Source organism: Puma concolor, chromosome A2, assembly GCF_028749965.1.
Source record: "Puma concolor isolate L17-30 chromosome A2, mPumCon1.1.hap2, whole genome shotgun sequence".
NCBI lineage: Eukaryota > Metazoa > Chordata > Mammalia > Carnivora > Felidae > Puma > Puma concolor.
This window is the reverse complement of record NC_141668.1, coordinates 170,230,120-170,246,185: the sequence shown is the minus strand read 5'-3', so window position 1 is coordinate 170,246,185 and position 16,066 is coordinate 170,230,120. Positions and strand designations below refer to the sequence as shown.

At 47.6% G+C, this 16,066-nt stretch overlaps 1 protein-coding gene across 1 annotated transcript; it reads right to left on the bottom strand.

Moving 5' to 3' along the window:
- Positions 1-802: 802 nt before the first annotated feature.
- On the bottom strand, positions 803-12,735 carry LOC112852809 (uncharacterized). The gene is made up of 4 exons (XM_025916342.2): positions 12,588-12,735; positions 6,954-7,080; positions 3,916-3,973; positions 803-3,463 (listed from the first exon to the last, which is right to left on the bottom strand). Exons 1-4 carry the CDS (start codon positions 12,588-12,590, stop codon positions 1,597-1,599), a joined length of 2,055 nt encoding a protein of 684 aa, XP_025772127.2. The 5' UTR covers positions 12,591-12,735; the 3' UTR covers positions 803-1,596.
- Between the last annotated feature and the right edge of the window lie 3,331 nt (positions 12,736-16,066).

Genomic DNA, 16,066 nt, shown 5'->3' with positions numbered 1-16,066 from the left:
TTTTAAAGGCACCGAAGCAGCAATACTTTTCCCTTCAACGTCCAGCCCAACAGGATGTTATGCACCATTGCATGACCAAATACCATAGCCAAGGGTACCACCAAAAACATTTCGTCCCATAGCTGGAATGTCTTTGGGGTACCTCAGAACTGCAGAATGTTATGGAAACAATGAAGTGTTTTTATCTCTAATAAGGATAAAAATGAAGAGGCTCCTATGTCCAGAATTTATCAGATGGCATACTTTGGCTGGCTGATGTGGCTGATATTAAGGGTACTGGTCATTCCACACTTTACCTCCTCGGGGCCAGAGAAAAGCACCCCAGTGGTATTTCCACCACAATCACTGCTCATGGAAAAAAAAAAGGGGGGGATGTTTTTCTAAGTCATAATTTAGAAGAAAATCAACCAAAGAAATCCCTTTTCAAAGGGATGTTCTTCTAAGTCATAATTTAGAAGAAAATCAACCAAAGACACTAATAATGACTCCCAGAAACACAAAACCAGTATCAACTTTAAAAATTGAAGAAGAATGGGCACCTGGTCGACTCAGTCAGTTAAGCATATGACTTCAGCTCAGGTCACAATCTCACAGTTCATGGGTTCGGGCCCCACACTGGGCTCTGCATTTACAGCTCAGAACCTGGCGCCTGCTTGTATATCTCCCTCTCTCTCTCTGCCCCCCCCCCCATGTGTGTACTCTCTTGCTCTCAAAAATAAACATTTCTTAAATTTTTCAAAAAACTGAATAAAAAGACAGAATTGATATGAAAATATATCACCCAATAATAAGGACAGAAAAGTAGAGTAGACACAAAATGAGAATATTCCAGTTTCACAACAGAGGACAGAAAAGAACTTTCAAAAATACAAGTCTCATATCATGATAATGTAACAAGAACATTTTGGAATGTATAACTCAATAAATTTTCTTTGTAAAAGTATATAAAGTTATATGTACACACCAGCAACATACACATTTTTATCATCTATGGGTCCAAAAGACATTGTAATGGGAAAGAGACATGTACATAACCGTGTGATTACTTCAAGTCTGAGGTAACAACATCTAGGTCACACAGATGTAGAGGACAAAGAAGGCCACTTAAAACCATCAGTGTTAACATCAGTGACACGAACTAGGAATTCATACACTTGGGATTCCTATCAAGGAAGAGGCACCTGGAAACTCAAAAGCATATTCACAACAATGAAAAGATTCTCTCACGCCTGAATTTTCATGAACAAAATACATGAAGTTCTATACCTGAAGTTTTCCCAAAATTGTGTCCATTCAGGATCATCTCCATTGTACTGGCTCACATTTTCAGTAAGAATTTAAGGGAGAATAAATGCTATGCCACAGTGTGTCTGTGCTCACAGATTCCTGGGATACCTGAAGGCTTTTCCATGGTGCTTAAGTTCACATGGGTCCTCAAAGGGAAGAGGGACGACTGAAGGCTTTCCCACACAGCAGTCATTCATAAGGTTCTGCCCAGGACTTTGGGACACTGGAAGGTCTTAGCAGAGTCCTTGCATACAGAGGCTTACTGTCCACTGTGCAGCCTCACATGTTCTTGAAGGAAGCAGTGATCTGTCAAGGTCTCTCCCCAGGGTGTTTCTTCATATGCGCTCGAAGAGAGGAGGAGAACTTGTACACCTTCCCACACTTCTTACATTCATAGGATTTAATGGTGCTGTGTGTTTTCAAATGACTTTGAAAAATCTGCAGCTGATTGAAAGCTTTCCCACACTCAATACACTCGAAAGGTCTCTCCCCAGCGTGTGTCCTCATATGGGCTCGCAGGCTAGCAGGAGAGGTAAAGGCATTCCCACACCGCTGACATTCGTAAGATCTCCCTCCAGAGTGTGTCCTCATATGTACTCCCAGGTTTGAAGGAGATGGGAAGGCTTTCCCACAGTGCTGACATTTAAAGGGTTTTTCCTCAGTGTGGGTCCGCACATGTATCCTTAGGTCTCTGTGATACCTGAAGGTTTTGCCACACTCCTCACATTCATAGGGTTTCACTACATTGTGTGTGGTCATGTGACGTTCAAAAGGTCGATGCTTCCTGAAAGTTTCCCCACACTCCTTACATTCCAAGTGTCCATCCCCTGAGTGTCTTCTCATAATATGTAGTACGAGGGTGTAGTGACGAAGGAAGGCTTTCCCACAGTGCTGACATTTATTGGGTCTCTCCCCAGTGTGTCTCCTCATATGTTCTCGCAGGCACGACTTATACCTGAAGGCTTTCCCACACTCCTGACATTCATAGGGTTTCTCCCCCGTGTGTGTTGTCACATGTTCTTGTAGGCATGACTTATACCTGAAGGCTTTCCCACACTCCGGACATTCATAGGGTCTCTCCCTGGTGTGTGTTGTCACATGTCCTCGCAGATTCCACTGATATCTGAAGGCTTTCCCACACTGCTTACATTCATACGGTCTTTCCCCAGTGTGTGTCCTCATATGTATTCTCAGGTGTGTTTGATCCCCAAAGCCCCTGTCACATTCCTTACATTCATAGGGTTTCACTATACTGTGAATAACCATGTGACGTTTAATATGATGATACTTCCGGAAGGATTTCCCACATCCCTTACATTCATAGGGTCTTTCCCCAGTGTGTGTCCTCATATGAACTCGCAGGTCTGAGTGATGCCTAAAGGCTCTGCCACACTCCAGACATTCATAGGGTTTCACTACATTGTGTGTGGTCATGTGACATTCAAAATGTAGACGTTTCTTGAAAGTTTTGCCACACTCCTTACATTCAAAGGGTGCATACCCTGTGTGTTTTCTCTCAGGTATTCGAAAGGAATGCTGACCAGGGAAGGCTTTCCCACCCGGCTGATATTTATAGGGTTTCTCCCGAGCGTGGGTCCTGACATGGTTTTGCAGGCTTGACTTATACCCGAAGGCTCTCCCACACTCCTGACATTCATAGGGTCTCACCCCAGTGTGAATTCTCACATGACGTGTAAGGTAGCAGTGATACACGAAGGTTTTCCCACACGTGTCACACACATGGACTCTCTGTCCACAGTGACCTTGCACATGACGTTTAAAGGAAGCTGTGCAAGTGAAAGTTTTTCCACATTTCTTGCACTCTATAGACTTTTTACTACGGAGACTCTTTGCATATGTCTCCGATGCTCTCCCAGTGACCTGACCTTCACAGGGTTTCTCTACAACGTCTGCGTCCACATGAGTGTTGAGGCTCGTAACAGAGCTGCAAGCCTGCCCACACTCCTCACCAGGACTAGGTTTGAGTCGTGGGTGAGGTCTTCGCGGCTTCTCTAGGAAGGAACCATCTGCAAAGGCTTCTCTACACTTAGTGCATTCACAGGATTTGCCTCCAGTAGGACACCCCTCATGCACAGTAAGACTTGTAATTGGGTTCAGGGTTTCTCCACATTGATCTCCTTCAATACGTTCACAGACACTCTCCACCAAAGGACTTCTGTTCAAAATAGGAAGGTACATGATTAGGAAATGATGATTAGAAACTGTCTCTTTATTAATTAATGATCTATTGATGTTTGTTAATCATTATTGCACTATATAATGGCCACTGTCAATGAATGGTGATGTTTGTGGCACTGTCTGCATGGTTACAAAATGGTAAAAGCCTAAAACCCATCATGCTTATGCCATAATCTCTGGCTGACAACTCAAATAGAGTCATAACATTTTGGGATTCATACATATAGTTTTCTCTGACCATTTTTTCCAACGTAATGTTTTTTCACATGATCAATACCTAGAATAAATTTATAAAAATTTCTTGTGAAAATTTTGACTACAAGATTGTTGCACTAGGTTTACAGCTGTTCTCTAATTTCAGGTCAGTCTCACAATCGCAACATCCCTTACAAGTGTCACTCACCTTACTCCCTTACAAGTGTCACTCACCTCAAAAGCCCTTCTTGCATTCGGGTCAGATCTCCATTGCTGTGAAATTTCTGCTTCTCTACAAACACAGAACAGGAATCATTTTTTGTAAACATTAGTATTTTCTCTTCACTCAGAGGCTTATTCTGCAAAGAATTCTGCTGAGTCTCTGATCCACTCATTTTACCTTGACTGGGAGAAACTATAAGAATTGGGAGCCTAGGGGGCACCTGGGTGGCTCGGTCAGTTAGGCATCTGACCAGCTCAGGTCATGGTCTCACAGTCTATGAGTTTGAGCCCATGTCGGGCTCTGTGCTGACAGCTCGGAGCCTGGAGCCTGCTTCAGATTCTGTGTCTCCCTCTCTCTCTGTCTCTCCCCTGCTCATGCTCTGTCTCTCTCTGTCTCAAAAATAAATAAAAAACATTTAAAAAATTAAAAAAAAAAAAAAAGAATTGGGAGCCTAGTTGAATTTCGTGGAAATGACCTGATGCATAAGGTTAAAAAACAGACCATATGTCTGCTTCTATTCATACTAATCCCGAAATGTAAATGAAATTCATCACAAAGAACAGTCATGGGACTAAAAACTTCTGAGGCCCTTTGGGACATGGGACTTTGGCAATAATAGAGAAAGTGTCTGAACTGGCAGCCCATTCATTCAGAAATACTTCAAACAAGATGCAGACTAATGTGGCGATAAGACTTATTAGAAGAGGCAGTTAGGAAGGAACTGGGCAAGATACACACATCCACACCCTACCTCTACAGGAAGACAGAAAGACTGGCCATGTGGGCTACGGTGGATGCAAAGTCCAACAGGGAGGACAGGTGAATGGCAGACATCACCCTACTCAAAGACTGAGTCACGTTTCTAATGGATGTGTCCAAACGCCAATCCCTTCTCCAGAACCTGGTCCACCTGACGGTTGGCCTGTTCTGAAGGCACATAGGCCCTCAGTGGAGGCTGCCTGCACTGCCCCAGCTGCCATTAGGAGATTAGATGGTGTGTGTGTGGCTGCTGCCCTGACCCTGAAAAGAGCTCAGCAGAAGGATCTGAAGGGCACAAGCAATCTGGAAGATGGGCCTAACTTTCGTCTTCACAGTCATGATGACTGATAATTGTGGGACTTTTTATTATTCATTCATTCATTCATTCATTCACTCACTCATTTTTTGGTAGAAGCATACTGACCTATATATTCGTGTCAGGTGTGCAACATGGGGATTCAACGATTCCATACATTACAAAATGCTCACCATAAGAAGTGTAATTGCTGTCACTATACAAAACTACAAAATTATTGACCATATTCCCTGTGCTCTACTTTTCCATGACTTATTCAATTAAGTGCAAATCTGTACTTCTCAATCCCCTCCATGATTTCACCTGTCTCTCAATCCCATTCCAATCTCACAAACACCAATTTGTTGTCTACGGTTTTAAGTCTGTTCCTATTTTCTGTTGTCTGTTCATTTTGTCATTTAGATTCCACATATTCCACATGTAAGTAACGTGTTTTGTTGGTCTCTCTGTCGGACTTATTTACTTGGTATAATACTCTCTAGGTCCATCCATGTTGTCACAAACGTCACGAATTCGTCCCTTTTGTATTACTGAGGGATAGTCCCTTGTATGTAGATACAACATCTTCATTATCCATTCATCTGTTGAAGGACATCTGCATTGCTTCCCTATGTTGAGTACAGTGAGTAACAGTCTGGTGAACCAGGGGGTGCACATATCTTATCGTGCTGGCTTTTTTTCTTTGGTGAACTACCCAGAAGCGGAATTAGGGACTACATGGTACTGTTGTGTTTCATTTTATTGTGGAAATTCCAAACTGTTTGCCAAGCTGGTTGCACCCATTTAAACCCCAGAGACGAGGAGTTTCCTTTTCTCCACATCCTCACCAACACTCGTATTTCCTGTCTTTTTGACACTAGCCATTCCGGCTGCTGTGAGGGGACAGATCATTGTGGTTTTGATGTGCACTTCCCTGAGGATTAGTGATACTGAGCAGCTTTTCATGTGCCAAGAGGCCATCCCTATTATTTTCTGTGGGAAAATGTCTGTTATGTTCCCTTTTCAATTTTTTATTTTTCCTTTTGTTTCCCTTACCTGAAGGGATGAGTCCACAAAAATACTGCTAAGGCTGATGTCCATGAGTTTAGCACCTCTGTTTTGTCTTAAGCTGTGTATGGGTTCAAGTCCTACACCGAGGTGTTTAATCCATATTGAGTTTCCTTTCAGGTAAGGGGTATGAAGCTGGCCCAGTTTCACCTCCTTACAAGTAGCTGCCTCATTTTCCCAACACCACTTATTGAAGAGACAGTCTTTTCCCCCATTGTATATTCTCTGCTCCTTCTTTAGAGACTCTTTAACCATATAAACACGGGTTCATTTCTGGACTTTCTATTCTGTTGCCTTGATGTTGGTGTCTGGATTTGTGCCAGTACTATATTGTTTTGTTGAGTATAGTTTGAAATCTGGGACTGTTTTATTCAGCTTTGGTATGCCTTCTCAAAACTGCTTTGGTTATTTGGAATCTTTTCTGTTCCACACAGAATTTAGAATTTCTTGCTATAGTTCTTTGAAAAATACTATCAATATATTGATAGGGATTGCACTGAATATGTAGAGCACTTTTCATAGTATAGGCATTTGCAAAACAATTGGTCCATACTATCCATGACAAAGGTGTAGCATTCCCTTTATTGTGTCATCTTCAATGTCTTTCATTAAATGTTTTATACCTGCCAGAGTACAAATCTTTCAACTTCCTTGGTTACTTTTAAGACAGTATCCTGTAGTTTTTGAAGTAACTGAATATGGGTTTGTTTTCTTAATTTCTCTGCTGTTCTGGTAGTAAATATAGAAATGGAACAGATTTTGGAATATTAATTTGTGTTCTGCAACGTTACTAAATCCATGTATTAGTTCTAGTAGTATTTGGTAAAGTCCTAAGGATATTCTATGTACAGTCTCATGTGATTTGCAAATATTGAGCTTTTCTTCCTCCTCCTGAAAAGACCAGTGAAGGTATGGAGCCATCCTTACCCACGGAGGACAGGTTCCTGCAGGTCTCCAGCATCACATCTCTGTAAAGCTTCCTCTGACCACGATCCAGCAAAGCCCACTCTTCTGGGGTGAACTTCACAGCCACATCCTCAAAGACCACAGAGGCCTGAAACATACCACACACTCTATTGCTGCAAAGCTCCATCATCACCCATGTGTGTGGGAGGATGAAGGGTGACAGGCGGGGAGCTGCACTCCATTCCTAGGACCCCTGAGTCACAACAGAGGGTGAGGACAACAGCTGACATGGACTTACACACACCCAATTTACTGGGTTATTTCTACTGAGACACATCTGAGCAGACCAGTACTGTACAGACTGAAAAGTGAAATATTCACTCGGACAACACACAAAGCGGAGGACACACGATTGGCTTGCTCAAAGACGATTATGCCTCGTCAGCTCCAAGAACTGGAACCAGAATGTCAGGATGCTGTGGACACTCAGATTCCAGGGCCGCTTGATGTGAGGAGCTCTCGCCCTGGAAGGAACAAGTCAAGAAGCCTGGTGGAGTCCCCTCTCTTCTGACAGGCAGACACGACCCTTTCCCCAGATTAGTTGGGCTCTGGGCACGGACACAGGCCAGGGCCCGGGCGCCTGGCACACCTGATGTGTAAGACGAGTCCGGGGCCTTAAGAGACTTGGAAGTCAGCAGGGCCGCTCCAACATTTAACCCAGGGCCCAGAATTCAAGGAAAAGGGCACCAGAAGGAAGAGTCCCTGAGGGATTGATGGGGACACAGCCACCGTTCACGTTAACACTGGGGGAAGAATCACAGTGTATGGACCGTTTTTAGGCAACAGGCCTGAGCGATGGAAAGATACACAGCAAAGGGCACAGTGAGAACACAGCTGAATGCACACGGGCTCCTGAGTGACCCGCCTCGAAATGGCCACAGGCCCTAACTAACCCCTGCGACTTACAACCGGGCACAGGTCCCACACAGGGACCATTCCAAAGGTTCCCATGCTCCCTCGTGACCCCATAACTGTAGCCCCCTAGCACTGCCTCCTGGCAGACGGTCTCTCCTTTGTCGTCCTGCCCGCTGCTCCCTCGCAGGGTATTCAGTAAACTCCCATCTCCTCTGTTCTGCCTTGGGGGAATTCTCTCACCCCCTGAGCTGCGGGCCTCCCTCTGATCGGGTCGCCCCACATTTGATGGCCTTCACAGGGACCCTCTGCTGTACTGGGCCTCTCCTGGGATTTCCTAGGAATTTCTTGGGAGTTTCCCTTGGTGGACTGACTCTAAGTGTTCTCTGGGCACCTGACAACCTCCACCTGAGGTTCCTCCTTGGTGAGGATCCCAAGTCCCAGGGGGCGTCTATGGGGCACCCCTTGCCCAACAGGATGAGGGATTTCCCCTCTTGCCCTTTAGGGGGGATCCTTGACTCCTTCTCCTTTCTTTTTGCCCTTTGGCAGGTGTAACCACAGTCCTCACCAGGCAGCCAAAGTTCTCTATCCAAGGGGTCCCTGGTATGGTCTATGGGTCTGAGGGTGAACAAGGTCAGACCATTCAGGCCTGTATGGGCGAATGACCCCTTTCCCTTCCTCTCCACTCTGTTCCCAAGGTCTATTCCCAACGAGTGGCAAATATGGCAATGGCAGCTCGGCCGTGGTGAATCCGCACATGGGAAGGACTCAGCTGGGACCCTTTCCTGATGCTGGCTGAGTCTCGGCAGCCTTGCTTCTGTCAGATTCCCCCCTTAACTCCTTAGTTCCCATGTATGCAGCTGCCATCTTGATCTACAAGCAAACACATTCCTACACATCTGAGTGGTGAGCCCTCCCCTCCTTTTTGCTTAAGTACAGTGAGAATCTGTTCTCCTTGTAACAAGACACCATTGGACACATTGGTTATTTCACCAAAGATTTGACAGGAATGTCGGATTTGAGACAGACCTGCATAGACCCAGAAATAGCCAGACAGCTTGAAGGAATTAAGGTGGACTTTGTGGAGCCAATCAACCCCCCTGGAAATACTGGCCTGATGCCTTGCTGGCAGAGTTCCCAGCAGCCTTACCAGGTGAGTCAAGTTAAGTCCTGGCAGGTGCCGGAAACCTCAGGATAGTTTGGGGACCTTGAGAAGAAGAAATCACATAAATCTACAGGTCTTGCAGACAAGTCTGGTGACAAATATTTGGCTTGTCTTCTGGCCTCAAGGGGCTATAAAAGTTCAATCCAGAGATTCCTGCTAACAATTTTGAGGAAAGCAAGCTTCTTGAAAAACCTATTTGGCCAATCACTGTTCTTCCTGAGCTTTTGTAAGTAACTAGGTGATGGTTGTTAAAACTGAACTTGTTTTACAAACCATCAGTCTTGATTTGGCTATCTTTGGAAACAGGAGTGAATTCAGAGAGAAAATAATTATGTTTCAAAACCACCTCTTTGGAGATATTGGAATTTGATAGTATTTCTTATAAACCAGATTAGATCCTGAATTCTTCTGGTTCCTCAAATACCTGGCCATGGATCTCCAAACTAAGGTTTTGAATCTTCCTTTGTCATGACCTAAAGTCATTAAAAATTAAAACTGTTTTTCTTAAAATTTGAATACCAATGCTAGACAACTTGAGGTGAAATTTAGAGAAATTTCCACAACAGCTCATGATAGAGAATCTCCATGCTTGTTACTCTGTCGGGAAGATAATAAGACCCCAGGGACACAGGATTATTTGAACAGCTGGAAAATGGAAAGGACTCCCCAAATGCATGACTCAACTATCACCTTGACCAATTCTGCATGAATGTGTAAGGAAAATCACTCCTTAAAACCCAGAGTATACCCCACTCCATGGGATTAACTATGGGCTTGTGGAAATAATAGATGGGATCACATTCCTGATCTTGGACTGGATGACACATGTGGGGATGCCCTTATCTCCCACAACAAGTATCTCCCATTTGCTATCGATTCCCATAATATATCATTAAGGGGAGACATCATGCGCCCCTGGTTTCAGCAAGTGGATGTCTACCAGGCAGGTGCCCAAGGCCAGTGGCCGAGATGGAGACACTAGGACACACAGGGCCAGGAAAGACTAGACATCTGTGGAGGAAAAGGAATCATCAGCTTCACAGACAATAACTGAGTGTTGTGGATTTATCTGTCGCAGAAACAAGAGGAACACACGGAGAGAGAGTTCCAGCATGTGTGATTATGACCTGCGTGATGCAGTTTTCTCACGGAACAAAAGACGGTCATCTACACAGGAAGAAGACGGGGAAGTTCAAGTCTACTAACAACGTGAAGGGTCCATCCGCCCAGACAACCCAGAGAAAGGATACACCCTGACATGGAGAAAACACAACATGCTGAAATGAAACAGCCTGAATGTCCCCAGGACATGAAGGAAACAGAAGATCAGGAAGAAGACATGTGAGTTACAGGTCACAACATGCTGGAAACGCTTCCACAGAAGAGGGAACCCACACGTGAGAAATGCTCAGCCCTGGAGGAATCAGATAAACCAACGTGTGACGTCCAGGAGACTCCGTGTGACACACTCGAGCTGGACACCATGAAGTCGCAAGTGATGGGACCCAGAACCGACATATGGTTCACACTCCGCTCCTCGTTTCCTGCTGACGTGTAACTTATTCACGAGCTACAACATGCAATGTCCCCCCAGCACAGAAGGACTTACGAGGCATTTACCCTGGAGACAAGGCCACACTGCCGGCAGCAGCAGCCCCTGTCCCCTGCAAGGCCCCTGCCCCTAGTGCAACAATCCCCTCCCCCACCTTTGCAATCATTGTTGTCAATACATGTCTCTCCTTACTCAATTCGTATTTTTCCTTTGAACCTGGTTTGACCAACTGTCCACAACCACCCCTTTCCTACCCAAACTTTACCCAGGCTGCTGTCCTCCCCACAGATCCCTGAACTGCAGGTGACCCACACTCTGAACATCCACTGAGCTGAGGAACAAGGCCCTGGGGACCTGAGCCAATGAGGCCTTCCTCCACCACAGGGTGGGATCCTGACACTGGGCCTTCCTGCCCATTCGCCTCCTGCAGAACAGCCAAGCCTCGTTCTCTTTCACTGGAGGGTCCCTGAGATGGGAGCTGGTCCCTGTTGGAACTGATTGTAGTAAACTGTCCTCAGCCAGGTGCAGATTTGAGGTCATCTCCCAAGTCTGTCACCAGCTAGACCTCAAGCCCATGTGGTTGTACTCACAGACCTTTGTCCCACGTTTCCCTAAGCTGTCCTTTCCAGCTGTCCTCTTTAACTCAGGCAAATGACAGGAACCCACCCCTGGAGCAGACCCACTGCCCTCACCAGACCTCCAGGGCCCCAACCTCCCCGACCAGTTTGAGGAGCCCCGGGATTCCCGTCTGTGCAGAGGGACCTGGAGGGACCTCTGGAATGACCACCAATTACCTTTACCTCATTATCACACTGAAGTCTCCACTGGGGGAGGAGCACAGCCTCCTGTACATGACTTACTTCCTGGGGACAGGCCTGCTGCCCTAAGGCCCACCCGCAGCACCCCTTCTTCCCACCCCACACAGGACGAGGAGGCTTCCCCATGGAAATACCCATCCAGCCCTAAACCAGAAGAGCCCATCCACCCTCCCTCCGGGGAGTCAGGGCTTTGGAAGTTATTTCCTGAGATCTACTGATCTCTGTATCTGCTGCTAATAAAGTTTTCTTCCTGGCACTGCTCAGTGTGTTGCAGTTTCTGACTCACCAAGCAGAGAACTCAGGTTGGTTGGGTGACAGGTCCACCGTGGGTCCCCCTGGAAGCTCAGCGGGTTAAGGGGGTGCCCAGAAAAGCAATCGTTTTAGGACCCCAGCTCCATTCCGTGATCTACGCCTCTCCGGCTCTAATTGCCCAGCACACCCCTTGCAGAACTTCCTGGTCCGGGTCAGAATCACAAAGAAATGGAAAACCAGAAAAGCAATCTCAGCCATTTACGACTTGAAGGGAACAGCGTGGAAGCAAAGACTGACAGTCTGCACCAGGCCAGGAAACAGCCAAACCCGTGAAACTCTCCGCGCCGTTTCCAAAGTGAGAAAACCCTGCATTTCTTACCCGAGATCGCAGCCCAGGACCCCACGCGCGTGCACCTGCTCCCTCAGCGCGGGCTCAGCCCTGGCCCCACGTCCCACACTTACCTCCGCTGGATTCTAACGTCCAAGTCTCAGCCCCCGGGAGCAGCTCTGGCTCCGTGACCGTCACACTGCACGCGTGCTTTCTGGGCACGTCTTCCAGCTCGGTCCGAGCAACCTCACGCCCGCCTAGACTGCCCCCGACAGAGCTCCCCTTTCTGAATATTCATCGTCACCCTCCATAAAAGACCCCCCCACCCTGGGGAGTCGCGGATTCGGAAGCTATTCTCTGCGGTCTCTTTATGGCTGCAAACAGTTTCCTTTATGAGACAACTCACCCGGACAGTCTCTACCTGTCCCCCACCGAGGAGCAAACTCCTGCTTAGTCAGGTCGTCGCACACGCTCCCCGAATCCCAGGCCTCCCCCCTCCCCCAGCCTTCTTTCCCAGTTCCATCCTCCCAGGACCCAGGTGCCAACCGTAGGGAGGGGGACACCCCGCCGCGGACGCTTCCACCTAGGTCCGGCTGGTCCCATCCGCCCCTCCGGCCCGCGCACTCACCATCTCGGGGCCCCGCTCCGCGCCCTCGGGGCGTCCTCCTACGCCGCGAACACCCGCAACCGTGGCAGCGCAGTATCCTACTGCGCCAGCCGCCCGGGCTGAGAGCCACACCCACCGGGCTCTCGCTCGGGCCTGATTGGGTGGTGTACAGGTCCCGGGCCCTAATTGGGCGATCCTTCAGTCCCTGCGATCTGATTGGATGTTGCTCCGATGATAACTCCCCCGATCCTGATTGGACATTACCGAGCCACTTCGCTTCCGCGCCGTGATAGGACAGCCTTCGGCCCTTCACGTTGTGATTGGAGGGTAATCCTGGCACCGCCCATTGTGGCCGCAAATTGGGCAGATTCCCCACCCCCCCGCAGTCCCGCCTCCTGCCCCCTGAGTGACAGGCTGGCGGTAGACACGTGTCCAATCCGCCTGCCAGGATCGGCTCTCAGCAGAATGCGCTCCGGGCCGGCTGAGCCGCCTGCCTCCTTCTTCTGCGTCAGGAATCTGGTTCAGTTTCCGACTAGCCTCCCTTGTCCAGCGTCGCATCGGGACGCGACAGAACAGAAGGACCCGATGAGCCTTCAGTCCATGGCCCCTACAGGGTGACAGTGCACTTGTCCCCTGTGTTTAAGAACAGCTCACCGACGGGGTGCCTCAGAGCCTGCAGCCTGCTTCAGATTCCGTGTCTCCCTCTTTCTCTGTCCCTCCCCCGCTTGTGCTCTCTGTCTTCCAAAAATAAATGAAGATTAAAAATTAAAAAAAAAAAAAGAGAGAGAGAGAGAGAGAGACAGAACAGCTCACTGTGTGAGCTCACCTAAGGGGAAATAGACCTCCTTGGGTGTTGACCTGGCCCTTTGAAAGCGTGAGGCCCCGCCGTCTGAACAGACCTCCACTTCTCCGGCCTCAGGTCAATAAAAAGTGCCCTGGGGCCTCAGCCATCAAGGGACGTGGGACCCCGCGGCCCCTGCGGCCCACAGCCACAGGTGTGACACGTTACAACCCTCAGGTGTGCGTTATATTCTGCAAGGAAAGTCACAGCACATCCAGTTTGTAATCAGACCCTGTAAATGAGAAATGTAAAGGTTCCATTTCCTTCTTCAGGTGGTGCATTGATGTGGGACAGCTCTGAGAACATACGAAAAAAAAAAAAAAAAAACACTGAGTTTTACTCTTAAAAGCGTGAGCCCTATGGGATGTGAATTATATCTCCATTTTCCTAAACAAATTTAAAGGCCACAATAGCCAGGGAATCATGCCTCCTGGGCACTGTTGAAATACTTCGTGTCTCTGCGGATTTGCCCACTCTGCCTATTTAACGTAAGTGACTCACACCATGTGGCCTGGTGTGGCTGGTGTCTTCCACGTGGTATAACACTGTCACCATACGTTCACGTGCATGATGTGTCTGTCCTTCATTCCTCTCTGGGGCTGAATCACCGTCTGTCCTGTGTCTATGCCGCACCCGGTTCATCCATCCACACACTGGGGGACACTTGGGATGTTTCCCTCTTTTGCGGGAAATGCACAGTTTTGCACCTGGCACTCATGTGCACACATCTGAGTGTCCGTTTCCGTTTCCGTAGGCCTGGAACACTTGGGTCACACTGCAGTTCTGTGTTTCTCTTCTTGAGGAACCACCAAACTTTTTTCCACGTCAGCTGCCCTGACACTCCCACCAGCCAAGCACAGGGTTCCGCTTTCTCCACATCCTGGCCGCCGCTTCTTTTCTGGATTCTGGCTCCTAGCCGTCCTCGTGAGTGGGAAGTGGCATCTCATCGTGGTTCTGACTCGCATCGTCCTGATGGGAGGATCGTTTCATGTGTCTATTAGACATTTGTGCATCATCTTAAGAGAAATGTCTGATCAAGGTTTTGCTCCCTTTCTGACGGCGATGAGTTTTTGTCATTCAGATAGGAGTTTTTTGTGTATTCTGCAGGATAAAGTCTTATCATACATGCGATTTACAAGGACGTTCTCCCATTTTATGGGTGTCACTAACCTCTTGTTAGTGACCTTTGATGTGCAGAAGATTTTCATCTTGCGGAAGCTTCATTTACCTACTTTTTCTTGTGTTCCCTGTGATTATCAGGTCACAGTTAAGAAATCTTACCGAATACAAGTTCATGAGGATTTCTCCCTGGATTTCTTTCACTCTCAGGTCCCCAGGACAGGCCCCTCAGGGCTGGGGATTCTCGGCAGAGATGTTTCCAAGGCCTGGAACTGAGATGCTCTGGTATCACACATGTCCCTAGACAGTTGTTTAATGTGATAGGCCAGGAAGGAGTTTCTGGTTTAAGTGATGATCTTTGATTCTTATGCAAATACACTTCTATACATCCGTACCTTCACCATTATGCTTCCAATGTTCTTATACATGTTCTTGATGACAGCTCAATTTGGGGTAATTCCCTCTGCCTCATTATATAGAAAAGCATGTCCATGATTGAACACTTGTTCTTACGTATAAAATTCTGAAGTGGGATTTGTGAAGTTCCAAGAAAAACTTGGTTATGGTATTGATGGAGTTCTACTGACGCGATCCAACTATTTGTTAAGTATTGACACATTGGAACATTTCCTCGAATCTCTCAGCCCACCTGCAACCCGGGAAATGCTCATGGCTCCAACTCAAATTCTATCTGCACTCCAACCTCCACGTCATTGCCACTGCTACAGCCCAGCATGATCCACCATCTTGGGGGACATCACCAGCCTAGTGCCCATTGTCATGGTAACAGAGGGATCCTGTGAGGCTGCCCGATCGGCTCATGTTGGGCATCCACACCACCCACCATCAAAGCGAGACTTCTTGGTCAACCAGCGCATGGAAACCACCCCATCCACTCCTCTCATGTCTGTTGTTCCTCCTCCCTCCGCCCCCCTCACTCCTCTGCAGCGACACTGGCTTCTGGTATCCTTTGAATCCAAGGTCCCCTCCCTCCTCCAGAATGCATTCATTATATGGGGCTGCCGTAACACAGTGCCGGACAAACGTTTGTGGTGTCACAAATGAGTCACCTGGAAGCCTGAGATCAAGTTGTCTGCAAGGTTGGTTCCTACTGGAGGCTCTGAAGGACAGTCTGTCCCAGGCCTCCCTCCCAGCTTCTGGGGGTTGCCCACAACCCTTTGCATTCCTTGGCGGGTAGACACATCATGCCAATCCCTTCTTCTGTCTCACATGGTCAAGCCCTGTCTTCAGCGCAGGCCTCTGTGTCCCAATTTCCCCGTTTTATAAGGACACCCATCACTGGGTCAAGACCTACCCTAATCCAGTGTGGCTCATCTTCCTTAAATGTACAAACACCTTATTTCTAGATAAGGCTGTATTTTGAGGTTCCACGTAGACAGGAAATGTGGGGGTAGAATATTGAACCCAGAGTATGTGTGTGTTTGTACTGCATATACCTTGTCATGAATTTAGGTATCAACTTCCAGTGTTACGTGAAATCACTATTTTACTCTTTCACTTTCCTATTCCCACCAACCTC